Here is a 21,861-nt window from a genome sequence, read left to right as displayed (position 1 = left end):
TGTTAGGTGACACATATATGAATTGTGAATCTCGTTATCTGCTTGTTGAATCATGAAATATCAAATACTGTTTCTGGGTTCAAACCTCTACTCCGAGTGAGAACACTATCCCAGTAGCCTATTCATTTAAAGCACGCATTTAAGCTAAGCTTTATGCTGTACACTAGAGTCTCCAGGTGCATTGTGTCCTGGTCAGCAATATTTTAATGTTTCAGAGAAGTTGAATCACTGTCTGACCAACTGAGATTTCGCTATGGAGGTAAAGGTTAGGATCATGATTTTTCAGTAGTACCTCAGCACACCGTGAGTGTATATTAGCAGTGTTTGTGTTTTACTTTTGCGATCTGATAGAGCTGGTGGACCCAGAAACTGTAGCTATGTTTCCATCCACTTATTTTTATGTGCATTTTTGGATATCGCATTAAAAACACTAGATGGAAATGCCAAGATGCGCATAAATGTGCATATAAACATATGTGCTAAATTGAGGTGAATAAATTTTTTATACGGTAAGAAATCATGAGCATAAACTAGAAATGGAAAGTAAAATAACGACTAAGTTGATTGCGTTTCGTCTGCATGCTCTGAAGTGCAAGTATATTATATACATACAAAAAGACCCACAGTGGCTTCTCCTACTTCAGCAAATTACCTTTTTCTTAGTGATATTTGGCACCAGTTAACCAGGAAGGTTCAATTCTCACTATTAACTAACTATTAACTACAACTTTTGCCTTGATAAACTCCTAATTTGCTGATTATTAATAGTTAGTAAGGTAGGTGGTTCGGCGAGTTACTTTAGGGGGCAGCTGTGGCCTAATGGTTAGAGATTTGTACTTGTAACCCGAAGGTCGCAGGTTTTATTCGCATGTTTTATGCATTATTACAATTTTGTGCTCAAGTTAAATTCACAACTTTGAATGGAAACATAGCTAATGTAACAATACAACTAAGCTTATTTTGACCACATTGAAGCTTATTTTGGCTGTGTACCACCCACTTATGAAAACGCAGCAGTTTTTTTTTTTTTTATGACTACATTTTTGCATGTAAAAAAATTTTTTGAGTGGTTGTTATTTCTGCAAAACAATGAATATCCAAGAATTCAGTTGGGTGTTTAAATAGAATTTTCTCTAATCACTCTGTTGTCTGTTTTTTTTATCATAAGGATGCATCTTTGCGAAATTAGCAAATATGCTCATTTTAATTAAAACAGCTATGCCATTTGTTTGTTATCATCATTTTGTCAGGAAGTTAACTCTATGAGAAAATTAAAATCTCCTAATTTTATCACCTCACCTTTTTTATGAGTCTCAGTGGGGAACAATCTCACATGTCAACCCTGTTAACCTTAATTGTGTAAAGTATACAACAAATAACTTGAAAGTGAATATATATCAGCATTAAATTCTCTTTCTAAAAAATCATCAATACTTTCCAACCAAATAACTTACTTAAGGCATTCTGGCTTTACCAATCTCCAACACGGCGCAACGCTCATTTGACATTTTCCCTTGATTCCTTGTTGACTGTTTAGAATTTAAAAAGAACACCTGAAGCTATGAATCAAATGTCAGGTGTGGCAGTGTAGTGGAACTATATCAATACAGAGTGATATATGGCCTGCCAGAGGGTTTTTTGCAGGGCTAGGAGTGTCCAGATTATTTGACCATGACCGAAAGGGCACTGCATGAAAAGGTTTGGTGCTCTTGCTGTACCCAAGGGTTGGACAATGACATGACTGTGGTTTTCTTTCTCAACAACTGTAATTGGTAAAATTGTCACATTCTTTTTCGAACATCATATTTTTTCTACTCTCTGAAACTCAGAGTTTCAGGCAGTGTTTGCTGGTAACCAGGTTTGGCAGCAGATATGGAGAGTCTGTTCAAAGGAAACAGACTGGGTTTGAAGTGATGTCTGGGATGGTGCACACTGCTCTGGCTGGTATCTTCAAGAGAAGCAGAAGTGATGGAGTTGTGATGTTTCTGGTTGATGGTCACAACATTCTCCCTCAAAGATGACGGCAAAATGCTACTTCACAGGGCGTTTGAATGCGTCTCGTCTCCGGTAACACATGAAAGGTGATTGTTGAGGCAATATTTGAAGTAGTGCATGTTTTATCTTCGGTAGGTTGATTTGTTTGGATGCTGCTCTGTTTTACGCCTCATCCTAAACAGACACAACTCATGCAATGCTTCAAAGCATTGAGCACCAAGTAATTTTTCTTTCCTGATTTAAAAAAAAGAAAGAAAGAAAAAGAAACCCCAATGTGGATCATTCAGGTAATGACACAGTATTAAGAATCAAGTGGTTGTAAACTTTTGAACGGGGTAATTTTTATAAATGAAACTTATTTTCTCTTGTGGACTATATGAAAACATCTTTTATGTGAAATATATTTTTCAGGTCAGTACTAAATAAACAATAACATGCATTTGTATGATCCCTCTTTTTTTTGATGAAATAATTAACATTTTGCAGATTCTGAAAGGGGGATGTAAACTTTTGACCTATATATATGTCCGTGAAAATGTTTTTGCCCCTTCCTGTGTGTGTGTGTGTGTGTGTGTGTGTGTGTGTGTGTGTGTGTGTGCCGTGAAAAGGTTTTTGCCCCTTCCTGGGGTGTTTTGTTTGTTTGTTTGTTTGTTTTCATTTGTCACACTTAAAATATTCAGATCATCAAACTAATTTTTATATTATACAAAGATAACCCGAGTAAATACAAAATGCAGTTTTGAAAAAAATGATTTAATTTATTAAGGGCAAAAAGCTCACCAAAGCTGCCTGGCACTATGTGAAAAAGTACTTGCCCCCTAAATCTAATAACTGGTTGTGCCACCCAATCAAGTGTTTGCAATAACTGACAGTGAGTCTCTCATATTGCTGTGGAGGAATTTTGGCCCACTCTTCTTTTAAGAATTGTTCCAATTCAGCTACATTGGAGGGTTTTAGAGCATGAAAGGACTGTTTAAGGTCATGCCAAAGCATCTCAATCGCATTTAAGTCCGGATTTTGACTTGGCCACTCCAAAACCTTCATTTTGTTTTTCTTGAGCCACTCAGAGAAGGTCTTGCTGGTGTGTTTGGGATCATTGTCTTGCTGCATAACCCAAGTGCGCTTAAGGTCACAAACTGATGGCTGGACATTCTCCTTCAGGATTTTCTGATAGAGTGCAGATTTCATGGTTTTATCAATTATGGCGAGTCGTCCAGATCCAGAAGCTGCAAAGCAGCCCCAGACCATCACACTTCCTCCACCATGTTTGACTGCTGCTATGATGTTTTTTTTATGAAATACTGTGTTGGTTTTCGCCAGATGTAACGGGACATACACCTTCCAAAAACTTCAACTTTTGTCTCATCAGTCCAAAGAATATTTGCCCAAAAGTCTTGGGGATAATCAAGATATATTTTGGCAAATGTGAGACGAGCATTTGTGTTCTTTTTGGTCAGCAGTGGCTTTTGTCTTGAAACTCTCCCATGGATGCTGTTTTTGCCCAGTCTCTTTCTTATTGATGAATCATGAACACTGAGCTTAATTTACAGTTCTTTTAATGTTGTTCTGGGTTCTTTTATGACTTCCTGGATGAGTCGTCGTTGTGCTCTTGGAGTAATTTTGGTCCCCCAGCCACTCCTGGGAAGGTTCACCACTGTTCCAAGTTTTCTCCATTTGTGTATAATGGCTCTGACTGTGGTTTGCTGGAGTCCCAAAGCCTTAGAAATGGCTTTATAAGCCTTTTCCAGACTGATACATGTCAACTATTTCATTTCTCATCTGTTCTTGAATTTCTTTATATCGTGGCATGGTGTGTTGCTTTTCTATAAAAAAAAAAAAAAAAGTTCTATTGAAGTGGTTTCTTGATTTAGCAGGTCCGGCAGTAATCAGGTCTGGGTGTGGCTAGTTAAATTTGACTCGGCTTTCTAAAATAATATGGTTAATCACAGTTCTTTCGTGATTTTACAGGAGGGGGCAATTCATTTTTTACATAGGGCCAGGTAAGTTTGGACAGCTTTTTTCCCTTAATAAATCAAATCATCATTTAAAAACTGCAATTTGTATTTATTTGCATTATCTTTGTGTAATAATAAAATTGGTTTGATGATCTGAATCTTTTAAGTGTAAGAAATATGCAAAAAAAAAAAAAAACAGGAAGGGGCAAAAACTTTCACAGTACTGTATATGTGTGTGTGTGTGTGTGTGTGTGTGTGTGTGTGTATATATATATATATATATATATATATATATATATATATATATATATATATATATATATATATATATATAATTTTATCTAATGTAAGATTTTAGACTGCTGACTGCCGACAGTTAACTAATCAATTTGTGAGGTCTATTATATCAGATTACCACAAATATCATCTACTTAGGACAAAGTAAAAATAAATAAATAAATAAATTAATTAATAAATAAATATAAATTAAAGCAGATATCTTTTACCTGATTGCTTGTCATAACCAAGTAAAGGTTTAGCATGTTCACTTATCACCTGCTGCTCCAGATGCTGTAGCTACACAATCTGTTTCTAAAAATAACCTTTGTCCATTGACAGCCATTCAAAACCTGGTGTGTATTTTTTTTAAGCAATATAATTGCAAGTATTCTATTATAATATTGTGCATTTTTGTAGGGTATTACTTATAACAGTGAAATGGATTTATATTTCTCCAATTTTATTGCCTTTGTTGTCATAGTTCACGATCCTTGCTGGTGGATTATTTGTGACTGTGTATTAATATTCTTGTGGCTCAAAATCTCTTAGCCACATGGCAGTCTCAGCTTGGGCGACTGGCTTTAAACTTCTGAGATTTCATGAGGAAAGATGGCAGATTTCATATTGTACTTCCAGGGGGTTCTGTGTGAGCTAAGCAGCCATCACTGTGATGGATAGTAATGCTAACATATAGCATTCTCCAGATGTCATTTATCTCTCTTTGCTCATAACAGTCTTGTTTTGTGTCATTTGTTTGTCGGGTTACCTGCATTAGCCAGTAGCATTTGCGCAGTTTTACGAGTAATGATGACAGTGTTTTCCGTGGCCTTTCTGTTAGCAGGGCTCTTCACAATCAGGAGTGGATTAATGAGCGATGCGTGAACAGCCCTTGCGGTCAGACGAGGGTCGGCCCAAGAGGCGCTCGTTAAGAGAACATCACACTCGTTCCCTCTCACCGTCAATCTTTCCTCTTCATCTTCCCGTACCTCCTCTGTGTCTCAATCTCCCCCGCTAACTCCCTCACGCTCACCTCCTCACGCTCACAAATTAATTCTGAGGGGCAGGTCATGTTATGCCTTTGAAGGAGCCTCTTCCTTTTCCTCTTTATTTGATGCATTATGTATAAAGGCCCTGATGTGTGTTTTACACCCTCTCTGGCATTATTAAACCATTTCCCCTCTTATCTGTGCTTTTCTATCTTGATACAAGGGTTAATCAGGTGGGATTGACACTGAGCCTTTAAAACAAGCTCCCTCCTACTGGGGCTTCAGTTTTTTTTAAACACGTTTTCCACTCTGGAAACCAGGCCATGCACACTGTTGTGTACGGCCCAAAGTTTGAGAAAGTGTGGTCACGTAGATTTTAAAAGTAAGTCAGGAGTACAGGCAAAGGATCAGTGAATTGTACCGTGGCACCTCTTGGCGCACAGATAATACCAGGTTGAGTGCACATGGAGAGAGAATTAAGCCCATGCAGGGCAAAACCAACATGGTGCCATGATAGTCTGTGGCACAGATTGAACTGATCCTAAAAGCTGCTTTCGTATCTGTTTGCCAAGTCTGTACAATCAGATGGCCTCACTGAAGCAGGACAGTGATTGGGTGTCAAACCTGTGCACATGAAAACACACACACACGTACTGTACACATGCTTGTACACTCCCTCTCGAACAACATCTGTTTTATACGGCTGCAGAAGTGCATGATGAGTCCATCTGTAGCATGATTACGATCCTCACTGCAGGTTTGTTTGTGCACATCTGCGTTATGGCCTGGAAAAGAACTTTTTCAGCTTGTTTGGTTGTCAGTGTGTTTATTTGGTAACTGAATCGGTTAATATGCCAAGACTCATGACTCCAACCCAAACTTCACATCCAGTCAGGTTGGGTAGTTTCTTTAACGAAACGGCAACCAAACAAACAGTAACATTTGAAATTTTATTGATGGTCCACTTTAGACATTCTACTAACTATGAGTACTATGAGTAACTTTGCAGCTATGTGTCAACTACCAGTTGTTAGAATATTAGTAGACTGTCTGCTTAATATCTAATATTTTGACATTCCCCCAGCAATTCTATTGAGCATAAGTAACTATGGTAACATTTGAGATTTTCCCTCATAATACTCCTAATTTGCTGCTAATTGATAGTAAGTAAGGTAGTTATATGGGATAGGATTAGGGGATCTAGTATATGGTCATGCAGAATAAGGATTTATTATGTGTTTTATAAGCACTAATAAACAGACAATATGCTAGTAATTTGAATGCTAATAAGCAACAATACTGAATAGTGTTCCCTAATGTAAAGCATTCCCATAACTTTGCAAGTACATGTCATCTTATTATATTAACCCTAACCTATCAGTCTACTAGTGCTCTATCAAGAGTAGACAAGTACAGAAGTTGCAAATTAATGAGTTGGCATGTAGTTTCAAAGTTACTTACAGTTAGTAAAATGTCTAAAGTGGACTTTCATAATGAAGCATGACCCAGAAGGAACCCAGAAATCGATGTGTTCTTTTGTTAAAAAAAAAGTTAAACAAAGTACAATATAAAGGAATGGAACACAAGGATATTGAAATGTTTAAGCTGAACCACATTTAACTTGATACAGCATCTTAAAAATGCAGTGCTCATGACGCGAGATGCTGGAAAAAAAAACAGTGACTTGTAGCATAGTAATCAGAGACGTCTGCTTTGATATTGATGTGTAGACCTCTTTGTTCCAGTCTAATAGACATCCCGTCTCACAGTAGTTAGAAGCAGTTTCATTTTAGAAGCTAAACAAATCGGGCCATTGCTTTACCAGGTCGACTCATTCCTCCATAACCTCTTTCATGATGGTGGAGGTCATTTGTTCCAGGCCACAAATTTGTCATGATTCCCGTAGGCTATGGGGTCAGGTGCATTGTCCACCCCTCGGATTAGGTGACCCAACTCTCCTCCAGAGCGTTGATGGACCCAAATCAAAACTCTCTGGTCCTGCTGTTTCGTTTTGGGCGTTGGGAGTCTTACAACAGACAGATGAGAAAGCATTGTTTTTAACAGCACTGGTGGCCCAGTCAGGCTGATCTGACTGACAGCTCCCCGCTGATAGAGCAGAAAGCGTGGCCGGCTGAAAATCTGTCTTGCAGGCTGCAGGGCCATCTGGACCTTCTGCACGCTAAAAGGTTGGACACGGTTTAAGGCGACATCACGAAGCTGCACACAGTTCATTTTAGATGGGCAGGGGCTTCGTCAGCAGTTTCCTCGGTTCCCCTTTTTGTTCGCGCAGAAAGAAGGGAAAACAAACTGTAAAACAAGGCAAACAGAAATGAAAGTGTGGGCTACTTGTAAAGCCAAGGCCAGAGATAGAAACAGAGAGCTTAATAGCATGGGTAACGGAGAACAAACAAGAGTGAAATGTGTGGCACTGTGGGTACCTGCCACTTTGAGATTTTCCAAAGCTCCTGAGGCAGGCTTCCAACGGATATTGATTTTCAAAGAACCCACCCTGGGCAGCAGGGCGGAGGATGATATAGCCATGGAAAGACACTATTAAAACTTGGTGAATGAATTGTTAAATACCTCTATAAAGAAATAGAAGGCATGGCCCTATTTCTTTGCAGGCATGGCTGCTCTGTTGGGCCCTGATAAGCCGTGGGGGGAGGTTTCTGAAGAGATGGCCCTAACACGCGTCGTCGTATGATTGGATTCTCTCAAGCTGGAGATTGTAAAACGCAGCCACACTAGGAAATATATGATGCTTGTGTCATACAATGGAAGCAGTTAATTGCAGGAGTGTTATCCAGAGTTTGAAGGATGTTGAGATTTATTGACATGGCCTGTGCAATAAAAGCATAATGATATAAATGCTAATTTCATAATGATGTAAAATTGTTTCATTTTTCCTTCATTACTTTGTTGTTATTGTCTATTTATCACTACATATCAATGTACTGGTTATGCACTGTAGTGTATTGGTCGACATTGAATCTATGCACTTTTGTGCATTTTAAATCACCATTCAATATGTCATTTTGGGCTTTTACCTTGGTAAAAAAAAAAAAAAAAAGATCAAGATTTTTTTCTGTTTCTGTGTGGGTAAAGTTGGTCGCTAAACAGTGTGTGCTCTTCTGGTTCTCATGCTGTAGAGCTAAATCCCAACCCTCACCTGAGTCTGAAGAGCAGGCAGCGGTATTTTCTGCATAGTCCATACACTTTTCCCTGCAGAGGAAGTCATGCATTGCCAGGACCCTTTTGTCAGCAAGAAGCCCCCAAGGGATAGACTTCTGGGTCAGGGATCAGTCGAGAAAATTTCCCTGTTGACATTTGTGTTCCTGGCACAATATTGACATCTGAGGAGAGATGACGGCAGCAGTGCTACTGACATTCTACATTACCTTGGGAATACGAGTTCTGGAAAGAGAGTTGTAAAGAAACTGTTAAAATGTTGTGCAGTTGATGCTTTTTTGTAGTATAACTTTAATAATTATAACTAAACCTCTACTTAAAGGGGTCATATGATGCGATTTCAAGTTTTCCTTTCTCTTTGGGGTGTTACAAGCTGTTTGTGCATAGATAAGATCCCTAAAGTTACAAAGACTAAAGTCTCTAACCCAAATAGATATTCTTTATAAAAGTTAAGAATCATCCACGCCCTCCTAAAACGCCTCGTTTAAACACACCCCACATGTCTACATCACTATGTGGGAAGATTTGCATAACGCTGCCCAAATGTTCACGCAAAGAAAGGAGTAAGTTTGTTGCTGCCGCCGCCATGTCGTGGAGATGCTGTGTGTTTCGTTGTGAAAGCGAAAATACTTTTTTTGACCTTTCGACAGAGTGCACAACTAGAAATCAGTGGTTAAGTTGTATTTACAACACTGTTCCAGAACAGTTCAAACCAAATATTTGTGTGTGTGCAACGCATTTAACGGAGGACTGTTTCCTGAAACTACAATGCCAGCTGTTCTGACTCACAGCCTGTATGTATGTTTTCATATTTAAAGAATTTGCCACTGATGATTCAAACGCGAGTTTTGAGCGTAGAGTAGTGCTTGTTGTTTGTCCTTTCACCAATCACAAATGCAGACAAATGGTTTTGTTTACGCAACGCAATGCGTAAAAAGACAGTATAAGTCATTATAATCTGTAATTATGTCCCCACTGGATGCAACAAATGCCTCATTTGTAATGGGTTTTATTGTTTTTGTCTTGTCGCACTGGATCACGGCATCACCGTATAGTAAGGGGTGTAACATTTCCGTCACACGCTTGAGGTATTCAGCCAATCGCAATGCACTGGATAGCTGGCCAATCAGAGCACACCTCTCTTTTCAGAATGATGAGCTTTGTAAAAATCAACATGTTTCAGAAGGCGGCGCATAGAGGAGAAACAATAGTGTACAGTATGTGGAAAATAATGTGTTTTTTGAACCTTAAACCACATATACACATTGCATTACACCAAATACACAAAATGTTATTTTTAGCAACGTGACATGACCACTTTAAGCTTAAAGGCCTGTTCACACCAAGGTTGATAACGATAACTGTAATAAAGAGTCCATAAAGAGTCCATCCCAATTATAACTATAATGGAACAATGGTACAAAATCACTGAAATCACTTTAAGAACATTTTTCTCCCACCTGATTAGTGATAGAAATATTGACAGCCAATCAGAATCCTGCTTTAAAGAGCTTTAGCTTTTAAAGTGAAAGGCGACAAAACTGCAGCATGAGCTTTTAATACACAGAACTTTATCATCTGCTCATGTGAACACTAATTTAGTTATTGTTGATGAAGAACAACCAATTTGAAGCTTTAGGTTTTGTTTCAACAGCTGCTTTAACCTGCTGAAAAACCAACTGAACCAGTTTAAGATGGTTTTCCAGCCTGGTCATAGTTAGTTTGCAGGCTGGTTTTAGAGGGTTTTTGATCACTTCGTCAGCAAGTCAGGTTGGTTTTAGCTGGTCAGGCTGGGAGATCAGCTTGATCGGGTTAAACCTGCTAAGACCGGCCAGCCAGCATGGCTGGTTTTGGCTGTTTTTTGTTTGTTTGTTTTTCCAAACTGGGAGAACTAAAGTGTGAGTTTAAAGGTGTATTATAGGTGTGTCCTTGATCTTATAGAAATTCCTTTTGATTATTTTATATTATATATCATACTGTAAGTACCGAAGCATAGCAAACTCCCAGGTTGATTGAAGATTAAATTTATTACTAGTTACAAGAGGTAGAACACCATGGTTAAAGCTAAATATAGCAGGAACATACTTAAGTGTGTGTCATGTCATTGTGTTTTATTCTTTAATTTTTTTCCTAGACAGCAAAAAGAACCACCGCACATCACAGATGTTCTTTTTGTCTCGTCACATGCATCCACACCTTTCAAACTGAAAGGAGTTGGATTGCAGGTTTTCTCTGATTTGACAGAGCTCTTTTTTTTTTTTTTTTTTTTTGCCTGATTAACATTCAAGACAAATTCTCTAGCAATGTGCCAGAGACTAAATCGCCATTTTTCTGCTTTTGATTTTTCCTTCCTTTTCATGGCCTCTTTCAAGGTATTAGAGTCCTTTTTGAGTGCTCTAAATATTTTATTCCTGTCTTTGATAACTAATTTCAGTCCATTACCTGCAAGAGTTTCCCTTTTTGAATCAGTGTGACATTATTCTGCATTCAGGTTTGTGAATACAGATGTATGCAAAAGACTTCATTATTGTGGCATATCTTCAAAAGGAATCAAATGATTTGATTGCCATTAATGGTTCATGTTGAGACAAGTCTTTGAAATTTAAAAGCTCATAATGTGTTGTTGGCATGTAGCAAACAAAAGACAGAAGCCACTTAATTTCCCTGAAATGGCCAATGCTGGGGCTTGTTTTCCCTCCATTTACCTCTTTATCTTTGCTTCTTTCCTTCCATCGCATATATCCTCTACCCCCTTTGTGTGTTTGACTGTGTGTGTTTATTAGTGGTGCTACACATCAAGCATCGCAATTACTTTTTCTTCAATTAACCTTAGTATTAAACCTTGCCCCATTGCTACAAACATAATTGATACCTCAAATCGTGTGACTTATAGAAAGAGCAGAATACACAGCAACCACCCAGAACAGCCTAGAAAACACTCCTGACAACATAGCAACACCCTAGCAATAGCACAACACGCTAAAATCCACACATACAACACCTTAGTAACTGTTTACCAATGCCATTTCAACTACCAAAGAAAATGTAAAAATGTAGCTGTTTCCAGTCATCAGAGGTGATCTCCAGCACAGTGAGGTATGAGCATCTGGCATCAGTCCAACCATAGCTCACGCCTCTGTCTTTGAAGTGTGGAAATGTTTGGCATCCCTTTTAATCCATTTAATGTCACCAATAAAAGATGTTTTATTAAGGTGACATTGGGATTACTGTTTAATTACCACTGAGAGGCATTTAAATATGTCTGCTGGCTTGGCAAGCTCAGGCTAAAGAAGCGCTTAACTGTGAGTTAACCTTAGACTGAGCATCATTTTGTTCTTATGTTTAGGTTGTACAGTATGAGACATTTCCTAAGAGGTTTGTTGCTGTATACAGCTGAAAGGTTTACTTAGTTGTTGCTGCTCATTAAACTTGGATAGAAATAATTGAACATAAAAAAAAAATATGTAATTCTTAAAATAGTGTATGAAAAATTAATACAAAATAAAAAAAAATTCTCTAATGTGCTTTGCCTTTGTAGGGGAGAATATGGAAGTACAATTATGACAAATATCTTTAAAGCAAAAAAAGCATGATGCTTAGGAAGATTCACTCAAATACAACGCATCTAATGTATAAAAGTGTTTCTTAAAAGTGCTTTTCTGCTAAATGTCATTCAGGGTCCACAGACAGGAACATGCCTTTTGTGTTATGACTGTTCTCCAATCAGATCATCAGCTGCTACATACTGTGAACATCCTTCATAAAGAGGTGCATCTGTTTTTGCCCTCCATTTTATTTCACCAGACGCTTGGCGCACCCCTCAGAAGTCATAATTATCATCTGGCACTGTGTGTGTATGTACTGTGTGGATATGTGTTTGCCTTCATAAGCCATTAATTGCCACAAACAGCCACATAATACCATCAGTTGTGGACGTGGTATGAAAAATGCACTCGCACAGGTTCAGGAACAGCTGTACGGGGCAGGATGAGCCAGAGCCCGTCTGGTGAAAGCAAACGCAGGGTCCAGGTTATTTTTCAGCCTGGCGGCCTGAACCCTGAGCTCAGAGCAATGGACAGATGGTCCATTTGAGATGCTACCAAACTAATCACACTGTTCCATTAGTGAAAGTGTCTCAGATAAATGGCTGACCATGAGCGCGCCCCTGGTCTCTTCTCCTTCCAATTACTCTATTGATGGCCGGTGTTTTGACACAAATTAATTGGGTCACCATATTGGTGAGGGGAAAAAAAAACGCCACGGGCAAAGTCATTGTGTGATCATGCAATAGCAAAGCTATTTGCTGAATTTAATTTATTTGATATGAAATATGAATGATATATATGATTTGTGGCATGTAAAATCTCTATTATGCAATATCTAGTGAAGTTATTTTTAATCTTAATGCAACAGTAACAGCAACCACACACAGAGTAACACTTACAATATTGTTGGTCATTTTATTTTATTACTTAACAGAGCATTAATTGTTGTAGATTCAGATGTTATGTATATTTTATATATTTATGATGTCGTGTATATATCGAGACTATGAAAAAAAATAATTAATGAAAAAGGTGACATGCAAATATTGTATGTATTTGTATTCTAACATTTTATTATGTCATTTTTAACTTTTATTTGCTTTTATATAGATTTACTGTGTGTGTGTGTGTGTGTGTATGTATGTATGTATGTATGTATTTATATATATATATATATATATATATATATATTACATACAATATATATATAAATAAGTGAATAATGAATATCCATTTAAAAAAATCCACTCTGAAGCAGAATTTAAATTAATTTTGTTTTTGAAATACATGCACTCACTGCTCTGAAAAATTCTACAATAGTTTTCATTTATAAAAAAATTATAATGTAATGTTTAACAGATATATGCATTAATTATATGCATTAATAAAATATTATAGAATATAATAATTCCTTGTGCAATTTAAATTCTGGTTCAGAATGTAAATTTTTTGGAAATATTCATATTTTCTTTTCAACTACCTTCACAATTGAATTTAACCATCTGTTGTACTGATATGGAACATTCAATGTTTGTTACTTAAAATTATTGTTGGAAGTTACTATACATTGTTTTCAGTACTTTACAGTGTGATGATATGGTATCATATATGAACATATATTCTTAATAAGGCAACAAACTTACCAAGAACCTGTTGTGAATTGCAGGAGTTTGCGGATGCGATATTCCACCTGGTGCGAGAGAAATACACAGAGCTGGCCGGCTGCTCCTCGCTGCTGCACGCGCGTCACAAAGGCCTGGCGGGCATCGTCATGACCAGAGGTATGGCATCATTTCAATCGGCCTGTGAATTATTTAAGAAGTTCAATAAGAGTAGAGAAAGCACCTCTAAGTCTCTGTGTCCTCTGAGTGTGGAGCTTTGGATGAAATATTTAGTACTTTATCACCTGTGAAAAAGCAACAGACAAAGATGCACATATATCAGAATGGAGTCAAAGAGCAGATGGAGAATAGACTAAAATGATTTACAGCCAATGAAGTCTTGGATTTTATTCTTTAGAACAATATTAAAGGTGATGTGTGCAATATTTCCAGATGTTAAAATACTTTCCTTTATCCCAGATTGATATTCAGCGTGAACTGTTAGTCATTCATAGGCTGATTCCCCTGGAAGGTGTGAACACTTTGTATCCGTGGTGCTATCAAAACAATGTTATAAGCATCCAACCATCCTGACATAGCAACAGCTCAACCAGTGACATGGGTGTGGGGTCTGTGAAGCTGACCAACGGGAGATAAGGGAACTGTTTGGGAAACCTGTTTATAAACAAATTTGTTTTGTTTAGATGACTGTGCAGAACTCACTTTAACTAGTGTGTTGCTACTGTATGTGGTTGCTAGGGTGGTTGAAATGCATCGGTAGGGTTTTTTTTTTTTTTGGGTTGTTGTTTTGTTTTTTATTTTTAACCAGATGAAAATCACAATGATCACATGATTTTGGGTATTATTCAGTCCACAGAACAAAATGGTGTTGGAAAGTCACATGCCAAAGTCTAATATTTAGTAAGGGCTTGGAAAAATCATGCTAATTTCTGTGATCATATGACATTTACTAGAATGTGTTTATGTGAATATCATTTTAAATTAATTCAAATTAAAATTTGTTAATGTTCTGTAATTGGTAATATATGATGGATAAAAATAATATAATTTCAGTAATTCTGTAATGTTGAATGGCTATAATTATAAATTATCTTATTAATAGAGGAATGATCAGTAGGCATAACATTAAGGGTTAGCGGTTTGTTTAAATAGAATAAATGAAATAGGATAAATAAATAAAAACGAATATATATAAAATGAAAACCAAGCATATAAAAATAAAATAAAATATTAAAAATATTAATAGAATATCTCTATTAATAGTATCTCCGTGATAAGATGCTGCTTCAAATCACCAACCCCCAAGTGTAAGAAAATAAAAATTCAATACAAAAATAATAGGGATACTTGCACTATCCATATTTATTGGCGTATTGCTACTAAAATATACAGTATATCCCACGATTATGAATTAAAACGGCTCAGTTGCCGAGGAGTGACAGGTTGACGGGATGTTTCAGTGTGTTTGTGTAAGACCCAGCTGCAGGCTTTCAGGAGCCATTGCAGGATCAGTATCAAGTTTTTCTTTTGAAGACCACAGCTCATCAATGTAGACTTCAGTGAGATCTGACCTAATCCCCGTCCTCGCTGCTCTGTCTCGCTCTCTTTCTCTGCTTCCCGCTCTGTCTGCCTCACAGTAATTGCGGAGCATGTTTATTAAGACTGTTATCTTCAAAGATCCAGACATTGGTGCCCAAGAATTTGTGGCAGGCGAGCAGACACGCAAACTTGACAGAAACACTGGGGGTTCTGTTCACTGCTTTTTGAGCATCTATTGAATCTTTTAGACTGGTTCGGGCACCGGTGGAATATTAATGCGGGTCCAACTTTGAACTGCGAGACTTTCGCAGAGGGAGTCATAACCTGAGCGAAAGTGCTCCTCACAGGACTCTTATTGGATTATTTCATCTGCTAACGTAAAGGAAACAGACACTGCTTGAATCAGATGGTGTGAATAATCTTATTTCAACCAGGCACGGTACGGATGCTGGGATTTTGGTTTTGAACATCAGATGCACAGTTGAAGGGCTGGTAAAGGGAACCAGACGTGTCTGCTTCGACATTTGGAGAACAGATGATTGTGTTTAGAGCAATTGGGAAGTGGAAAGACAGATTCCCGTGGTGGAAAATGCATATTAATTTCAACCAGGTTCTGAAAAGTTTTGTTTTGTTCTGAATCTGAAGATGAGGTTGTGTAGTTATGAATACAACAATTACTCCCCATTCAGCATTTGCCAATTCAGAAATCACAATTGCTTTTCACAGATATTCATGTTTTGAACCGTTTATGAATGAATGAATGAATGAATTAAAAAATGTTGTTTCAACCAAGTGTCCTATCCCTTTTTAAATTTTAAAGGGAGTGAACTATCCCTTTAAAATTTTAAGGCAAGCTGAAAACTGTTGAAACTTTTTTTTTTTTTAATTTATTTAATTGAATTGATTTTTTATTGTTAACTACAGCGGAAAGCATTCAAAAGAGATTTCCTTAATAACTGAAATAAAATAAAATAAAATAAAATAAAATAAAATAAATGCAGAATAAAAAAAAACAATAATAGAAAAAAACAATATATAAATGGCAAAAAAACACACAACAGACTAAAGCTTACTAAAAGTTTAACTAAACTTAGAATTAGAATATATATTTATATATATATATATATATATATATATATATATATATATATATATATATATATATATATATATATATATATATATATATATACATATATATATATTGGAACATGGAAGAATAATATAAAACCATAATGTGGTCAACTATTATAGAAAATTTGCACATTTAACTGTTTGTCAACAAGTCAGATTCAATATTTGACAGTGATAAGATGAAGCTCATTCTCTAAGCATATAATTTTATATAAGTGTGCCATATCTGCGCAAAGGTTTCCATTTCGGTAGGAATTATCTCTGGAACACAAGTTGTAAATGGTGATGATGTGCACTGCTTTGACCTTATTTAATATTCAAACATTTTATCATGCGAGAGCAACTTGTAAAGGATCAATTCATGAGCCTCTTTATAACTAATGGCATGTAAATGACTTGGTAGACGATGACCTCGGCCATTTGCTTTACCCCTGAAGAAAATATGTTTAATGCAAATTCATCAATTTTCTGAAATAATCGCTTTCTGTGTCTTAAAAAAAAAAAAAAAAAAAAAAAAAATACACTGTGTCATTTGCATCCAATCCAATGTGGACTTTCCTAGACCTCCCAAAGCAGAGGATGCATAAAACCCCATCTAATGATTCCTTATGATTTGATGGCCTCATAAAGGAGCTGATGAACTGCATTCTTTCCTTGTTTTGCGAAACAAAACTCATTTAGGAAACGCGGGGGTAATGATGCTTATTAAGCTCATATCAGCATATGGGCTTTCCCCTGACAGACCTCCGCTAGAGTGACCCATGTGCTGATTAATAGTGTCCTGCACAGACAGTGGCTGTGTTCACAGTGGAATACTCTTTCCTCTCACTGAATACTGCACTGTATACGCCACTTTCCATGAAGAGGTACAATCTGGTGTCTCTTGACGGCAAAGCAGTGAAGGTTAGAGTGTTGAGCTGTAGTATTGTCTCTGTTGTAGTTTATATTATAAGAATCTTGTTGCTACTGAGTTTTATTATAAGAATTTTGCTTTTTTCATAGATCAAGTTCACAGCTGTATGTGACAGCTGAAATTAATATATACTTCATTTATTCTACAAATATCCCACAAAAAAATCAATTAAAAATGGGAGTTCTAGAGTGACAGCTGATATTAATATGTATTTTATGTATTCTGCTGTTTTGCTATAAAGATCTCACTTTACAAGCTATTAGAATTTAGTCTTAGTCTTAGTTAGTCTTAGTTTTGGCCATATAATCTGGATAAAATTGCTGATGCAGTTATATATACATTTCTAGATTAAGCTGATTTTTCCTCCTTGATTATGAGCTCCATATTTTCACTATATCATACTAGAGAAAGAAAAAAAAACCTGATGCATCAAATAAAATACTCAAGAAAACAGTATATGCAAACTTTAAAAAACAATGTTATTTAAAGGTGCAATAAACAGTCACATTAAAAATAAATAAATAAAAAGTTGTATATTATTTCAGGCATGTCTTTCTACTTCTAAACAAATTCTGATTTTTGTTAAAATAATATTTCACTCCCTCTTTAGGCCATCCAAGATGTAGACGTGTTTGTTTCTTCATTTTTTGGAGAAATTTAGCATTGCATCTTTTGCTCTCCAGTGGATCCTCTGAATGGGTGCCGTCAGAATGAGAGTCCAAATAGCTGATAAAAACATCACAATAATCTAAAAGTAATCCACAAGACTCCAATCTGTTAATTGACGTTATGTAAAATGAAAAGATTTGTGTTTTTAATGAACCATTTCTCCATTAAGAGATTTTTAAACTTTAAACCATAATTTCTGACCGAAATATGAGACCATAATCCATAATAACGCTTCCCCCAGTGAAAATAAATCCATCCCCATTCACATGAAAATTACATTTGTGTGTAGAATTGTTTTTGCTTGTAAACACTGCTTGATCCATGCATATTTCCCTCCTGATTCAGCTGGGACACCTTTTTTCCTGGAGAAAACAACATTATGGATAGAGAACTCGTATTTCAGTCAAAAGCAATGGTTTTAAGTTAAAAAACGTCTTTTTTATTCGATTTGTTTCTTACAAACTTGCAGCTTTTGGCTTCACAATATGTTAACTGATGGACTTGAGTGGTGTGGATTACTTGTGGATTGTTGTGATGCTTTTCTCAACTGTTTGGACTCTTATTCTGACGGCACCCATTCACTGCAGAGGATCCACTGGTGAGCAAGTGATATAATGATAAATTCTCAAAATCTGAAACGAACTTAATTTCGGATGGCCTGGGGGTGAGTAAATGTTCAGCAAATGTAAAACAATTTTGGTGAGCTATTTTTAAAGACTATTTGTTTTAAAGACTACTAGTTGTTCCAATAGTGCGTCTTTTCGCACACTTGCCTTTGATACTGTGATGTTCTCTTTTCTGTTCTTTACACAGCGGTCTGCTGAAGGGTAAAGAGAACGGCAGTCATGTTCACATCCAGAGTGTTTGCCTTTGTACCCACCTCACTGGCACAATGTGCTTTCTCAGAGATGTTGATGATTATTGCTCTTCTAAAAGCAGCAGTGCCCACAGGCCTCACCACCCCCTCACACCGAGAGAAGAGCCTTTACAACAATTTCATGCCGGTACAGAGAGAAATTACTACACACTCTCTTTTCTTTCTCTCTGCCATCGCCAGATTGATCTAAACTATCATTAAATGGAACAGCATGGAGAGAACAGGCTGGGAGAGTGAGGTGGTTGGGGCCTTTTAACTTACTTTTTTTTTTCTGAAGTGTTTTTGCTTTGGGGGATTGTTGAATAAAGATGCCTGAACACAAAACCTAGGCATGCTGGGTCCCTGCTGTGCACTGTACCGATGCATGCTGGGATAGATCAGGTAAGGCAGGTGGAGACTGAAGCAGAACCAGCTGGCATTTGTCTTCAGAGGAACATTTGGGACGTTTGAGTCTGTCTTTGATAGATGGAAAGGTAGAGTTGCTATAATAGTGTACGAAAAGAAGTGCATAACTCACTGTGATGGTTTTTTGCTGGGCAGCGGCGTTGTTTTCCTCAAGGATTTATTTTTCCTGGAGTACCGGGATTCTCTTTCCCTTTCTGCATGTCACATAGGACAGTAATGCTATCATTACTGTCAAAAAAATAGTGTAATGCTTTATTTATTAGGACTGTGTTCTCACACAGATAAAATTCTGTCAGCAAGGAGATATTTTGAAGAATATTAATGGCACTCTTTTCATTAAAATGAATGGGAGTGGGAACAAATCAAAATGACAAATAAATCACAGATTTTTATATATTGTCATTTATTCCATAATTATTTAATGTAATTAATTCCTAAATTTTCAGCATCATTACTGCAGTCTTCAGTGTCACATGATCTTCAGAAATCATTCTAATATGCTGATTTGCTGCTCAAGAAACATTTCTGATTATTATCAATGTTAAATAATAATAATGTTATTATTTTATTATATTTATATTTATTTTATTGTATATTTTGATGAAAAATAAGTTCAAAAGCAGCATTTATTTGAAATATAAATATTTTATAATATTATAGATGTCTTTACTGTCACTTTAGATCAGTTAAATGCAGCCTTGCTTATTTTTGCCTATTTTTTTATTTTATTATTATTATAATTTTATATATATATATATATATATATATATATATATGTGGAAACATACATAAATAATTATGCAGGAGATATCAAAGAGGCCAACAAATCTCTTAAAATATCTGATAATTTTACCTTTTTATTTAAGGTGGTGCAATTCTGCAAAAGCAATCATATTTATTAATTATTAATTTTATTATACTGTGATTGTAAAAAAAGAAACCTTAAAAATTAGATTTAAAAACTTCCATGTATTTACACTTTTAGGAATATATATGGTGTTTTTTTATAGGTATGTGGTGTTTTTTTTAATTTATTTTTTTTAAATGGACCTTCTGCTAAAATTCTCCTTTTGTGTTTTCCAGAAGAAAGTAAGGCATATGACATTGGAATGCCATTAGGTTGTAAAAATGCTTGACAGAATATCCATTTATGAATGAAACAACCTTTTAAACTCACAGTTTATGAATACATGTAGTGCTCCACAGAAAACCTTATATCAACAAGTATGAAAAAATGAGCTATTGACTGCTTTGATCTGGACTTATGGTTCCGTAAGACCCAGACTCTCTTTTTCTGACTCGTGTTCATCTATTTCTCCTCTTCTCATGGTCTCTCTCTCTCTCTCTCTCTCTCTCTCTCTCTCTCTCGTTTCAGCGAGCAGTGAAAGGTGGAAGAATGGATTTCAAAGGCTATGCCTTTAACCCCACCTCAATATTAGTTTTTATTATTGTTATTGCCAGCGAGCCGCGCTGGTGGTGGCCGGGCCACGGCGTGCAATTCCGTCTGGGCCCCGACTGATAAAAGCTCATATGTTGCCTCTAGCCTGCAGGTCTACATGAGGCAGCGAACACTAAATTTTTGAAGCGATGGGGAGATATATATATTTCTCCAGCACACAGAGCTTTATGGTTAAGCATGCTGAGACATCCGCTGACACGCTTGAGCTGTTCTCAGTACAGAAATCCCAGCGAAGCCTGTGTCCTCCTGCCAGTGCCGTATCGTGGCCGAGCAGCTGTGAGACAGGTACAGCGGGCCGTGGCAGGTGGAGATGCTTTGTGCCGGCGTTGTGGGTTTCGTCTTGCTGTGGCTGATGAAAATGTCACAGAAAAGCTTTGTGCACTGATGACCAGCGCGGCCACAGCAAGTTAGGAGCTACTCATCCTTGTGTAAAAAACATCAGCAAAGAACAGCTTTTATTGTGGACTACAGCAGAACTTGTAGTAGTATCTGTCCTGATAAAAACCTTGTTCATGCTGCTTATTTTTCAAATGGTCACATATATATATATATATATACACCAAATTTATATATATATTTTTGGTGCAAAAAAAAAAAATAACCATTTTTGGTGCAAAAAAAAATAAATTATATATTATTTTTTTTTTTTGTTTGTTTGTTTTTTTTCCACCAAAAATGGTTAAAATTTGGTTCCATTTTCTCTCTAATCCTTAAGCCAGGAACACTTGATGCAAGTACGCAAATGCATATTGTGAATTCTTGGCAAATAGGGATAGAGAATACAGTAGAAATCTTAACTATTGTGAAATATTATTACAACTGTTTTCTATTTGAATATTTTTTAAGTGTAATTTATTTCTGTGATGCGCACCTGAATTTTCAGCATCATTACTCCACAAACAAGTATCACATTAAACTTCAAAAACCAAATATTTTTACAAATACCATGCTCAAGAAACATTTATGTATATGTAGCATTATCATCCATTGGTGTGGACGGCAATATAATTATCGCTAAAGTTATCTATCATTCTTGGTGTGAACGGGAATTTATTTGCATTTATTTGCTGTTGGATCCAATATTATGAAGCTGTCACATGTGTTTGTGCTCTTCAGGTCTGGATCTGAGACAGGCCCAAGTGGTGGCGCTATCGACCGGCACTAAATGCATTAATGGAGAATATATCAGTGACCAGGGTCTGGCGGTCAACGATTGTCACGCTGAAATCACCACCAGACGAGCCCTGCTGCGGTTCCTGTACTCCCAGCTAGAGTTACACCTCAGGTAAATGAC

At 36.6% G+C, this 21,861-nt stretch overlaps 1 protein-coding gene across 2 annotated transcripts in view; it reads left to right on the top strand.

Annotated features, from left to right (window-relative positions):
* Positions 1–21,861, top strand: part of LOC109049597 (adenosine deaminase RNA specific B2 (inactive)) — a 155,512-nt gene that overhangs the window by 112,881 nt on the left and 20,770 nt on the right. For both annotated transcript variants that reach the window (XM_042751612.1, XM_042751613.1), the window contains exons 4-5: positions 13,616–13,730; positions 21,684–21,852. In XM_042751612.1, the coding sequence (XP_042607546.1) occupies positions 13,616–13,730; positions 21,684–21,852 (284 nt within the window). The remainder of the gene's footprint in view (positions 1–13,615; positions 13,731–21,683; positions 21,853–21,861) is intronic.

Source organism: Cyprinus carpio, chromosome B24, assembly GCF_018340385.1.
Source record: "Cyprinus carpio isolate SPL01 chromosome B24, ASM1834038v1, whole genome shotgun sequence".
Taxonomy (NCBI): domain Eukaryota; kingdom Metazoa; phylum Chordata; class Actinopteri; order Cypriniformes; family Cyprinidae; genus Cyprinus; species Cyprinus carpio.
The sequence above is the reverse complement of the archived record's forward strand: the minus strand, read 5'-3'. Positions and strand labels throughout refer to the sequence as shown.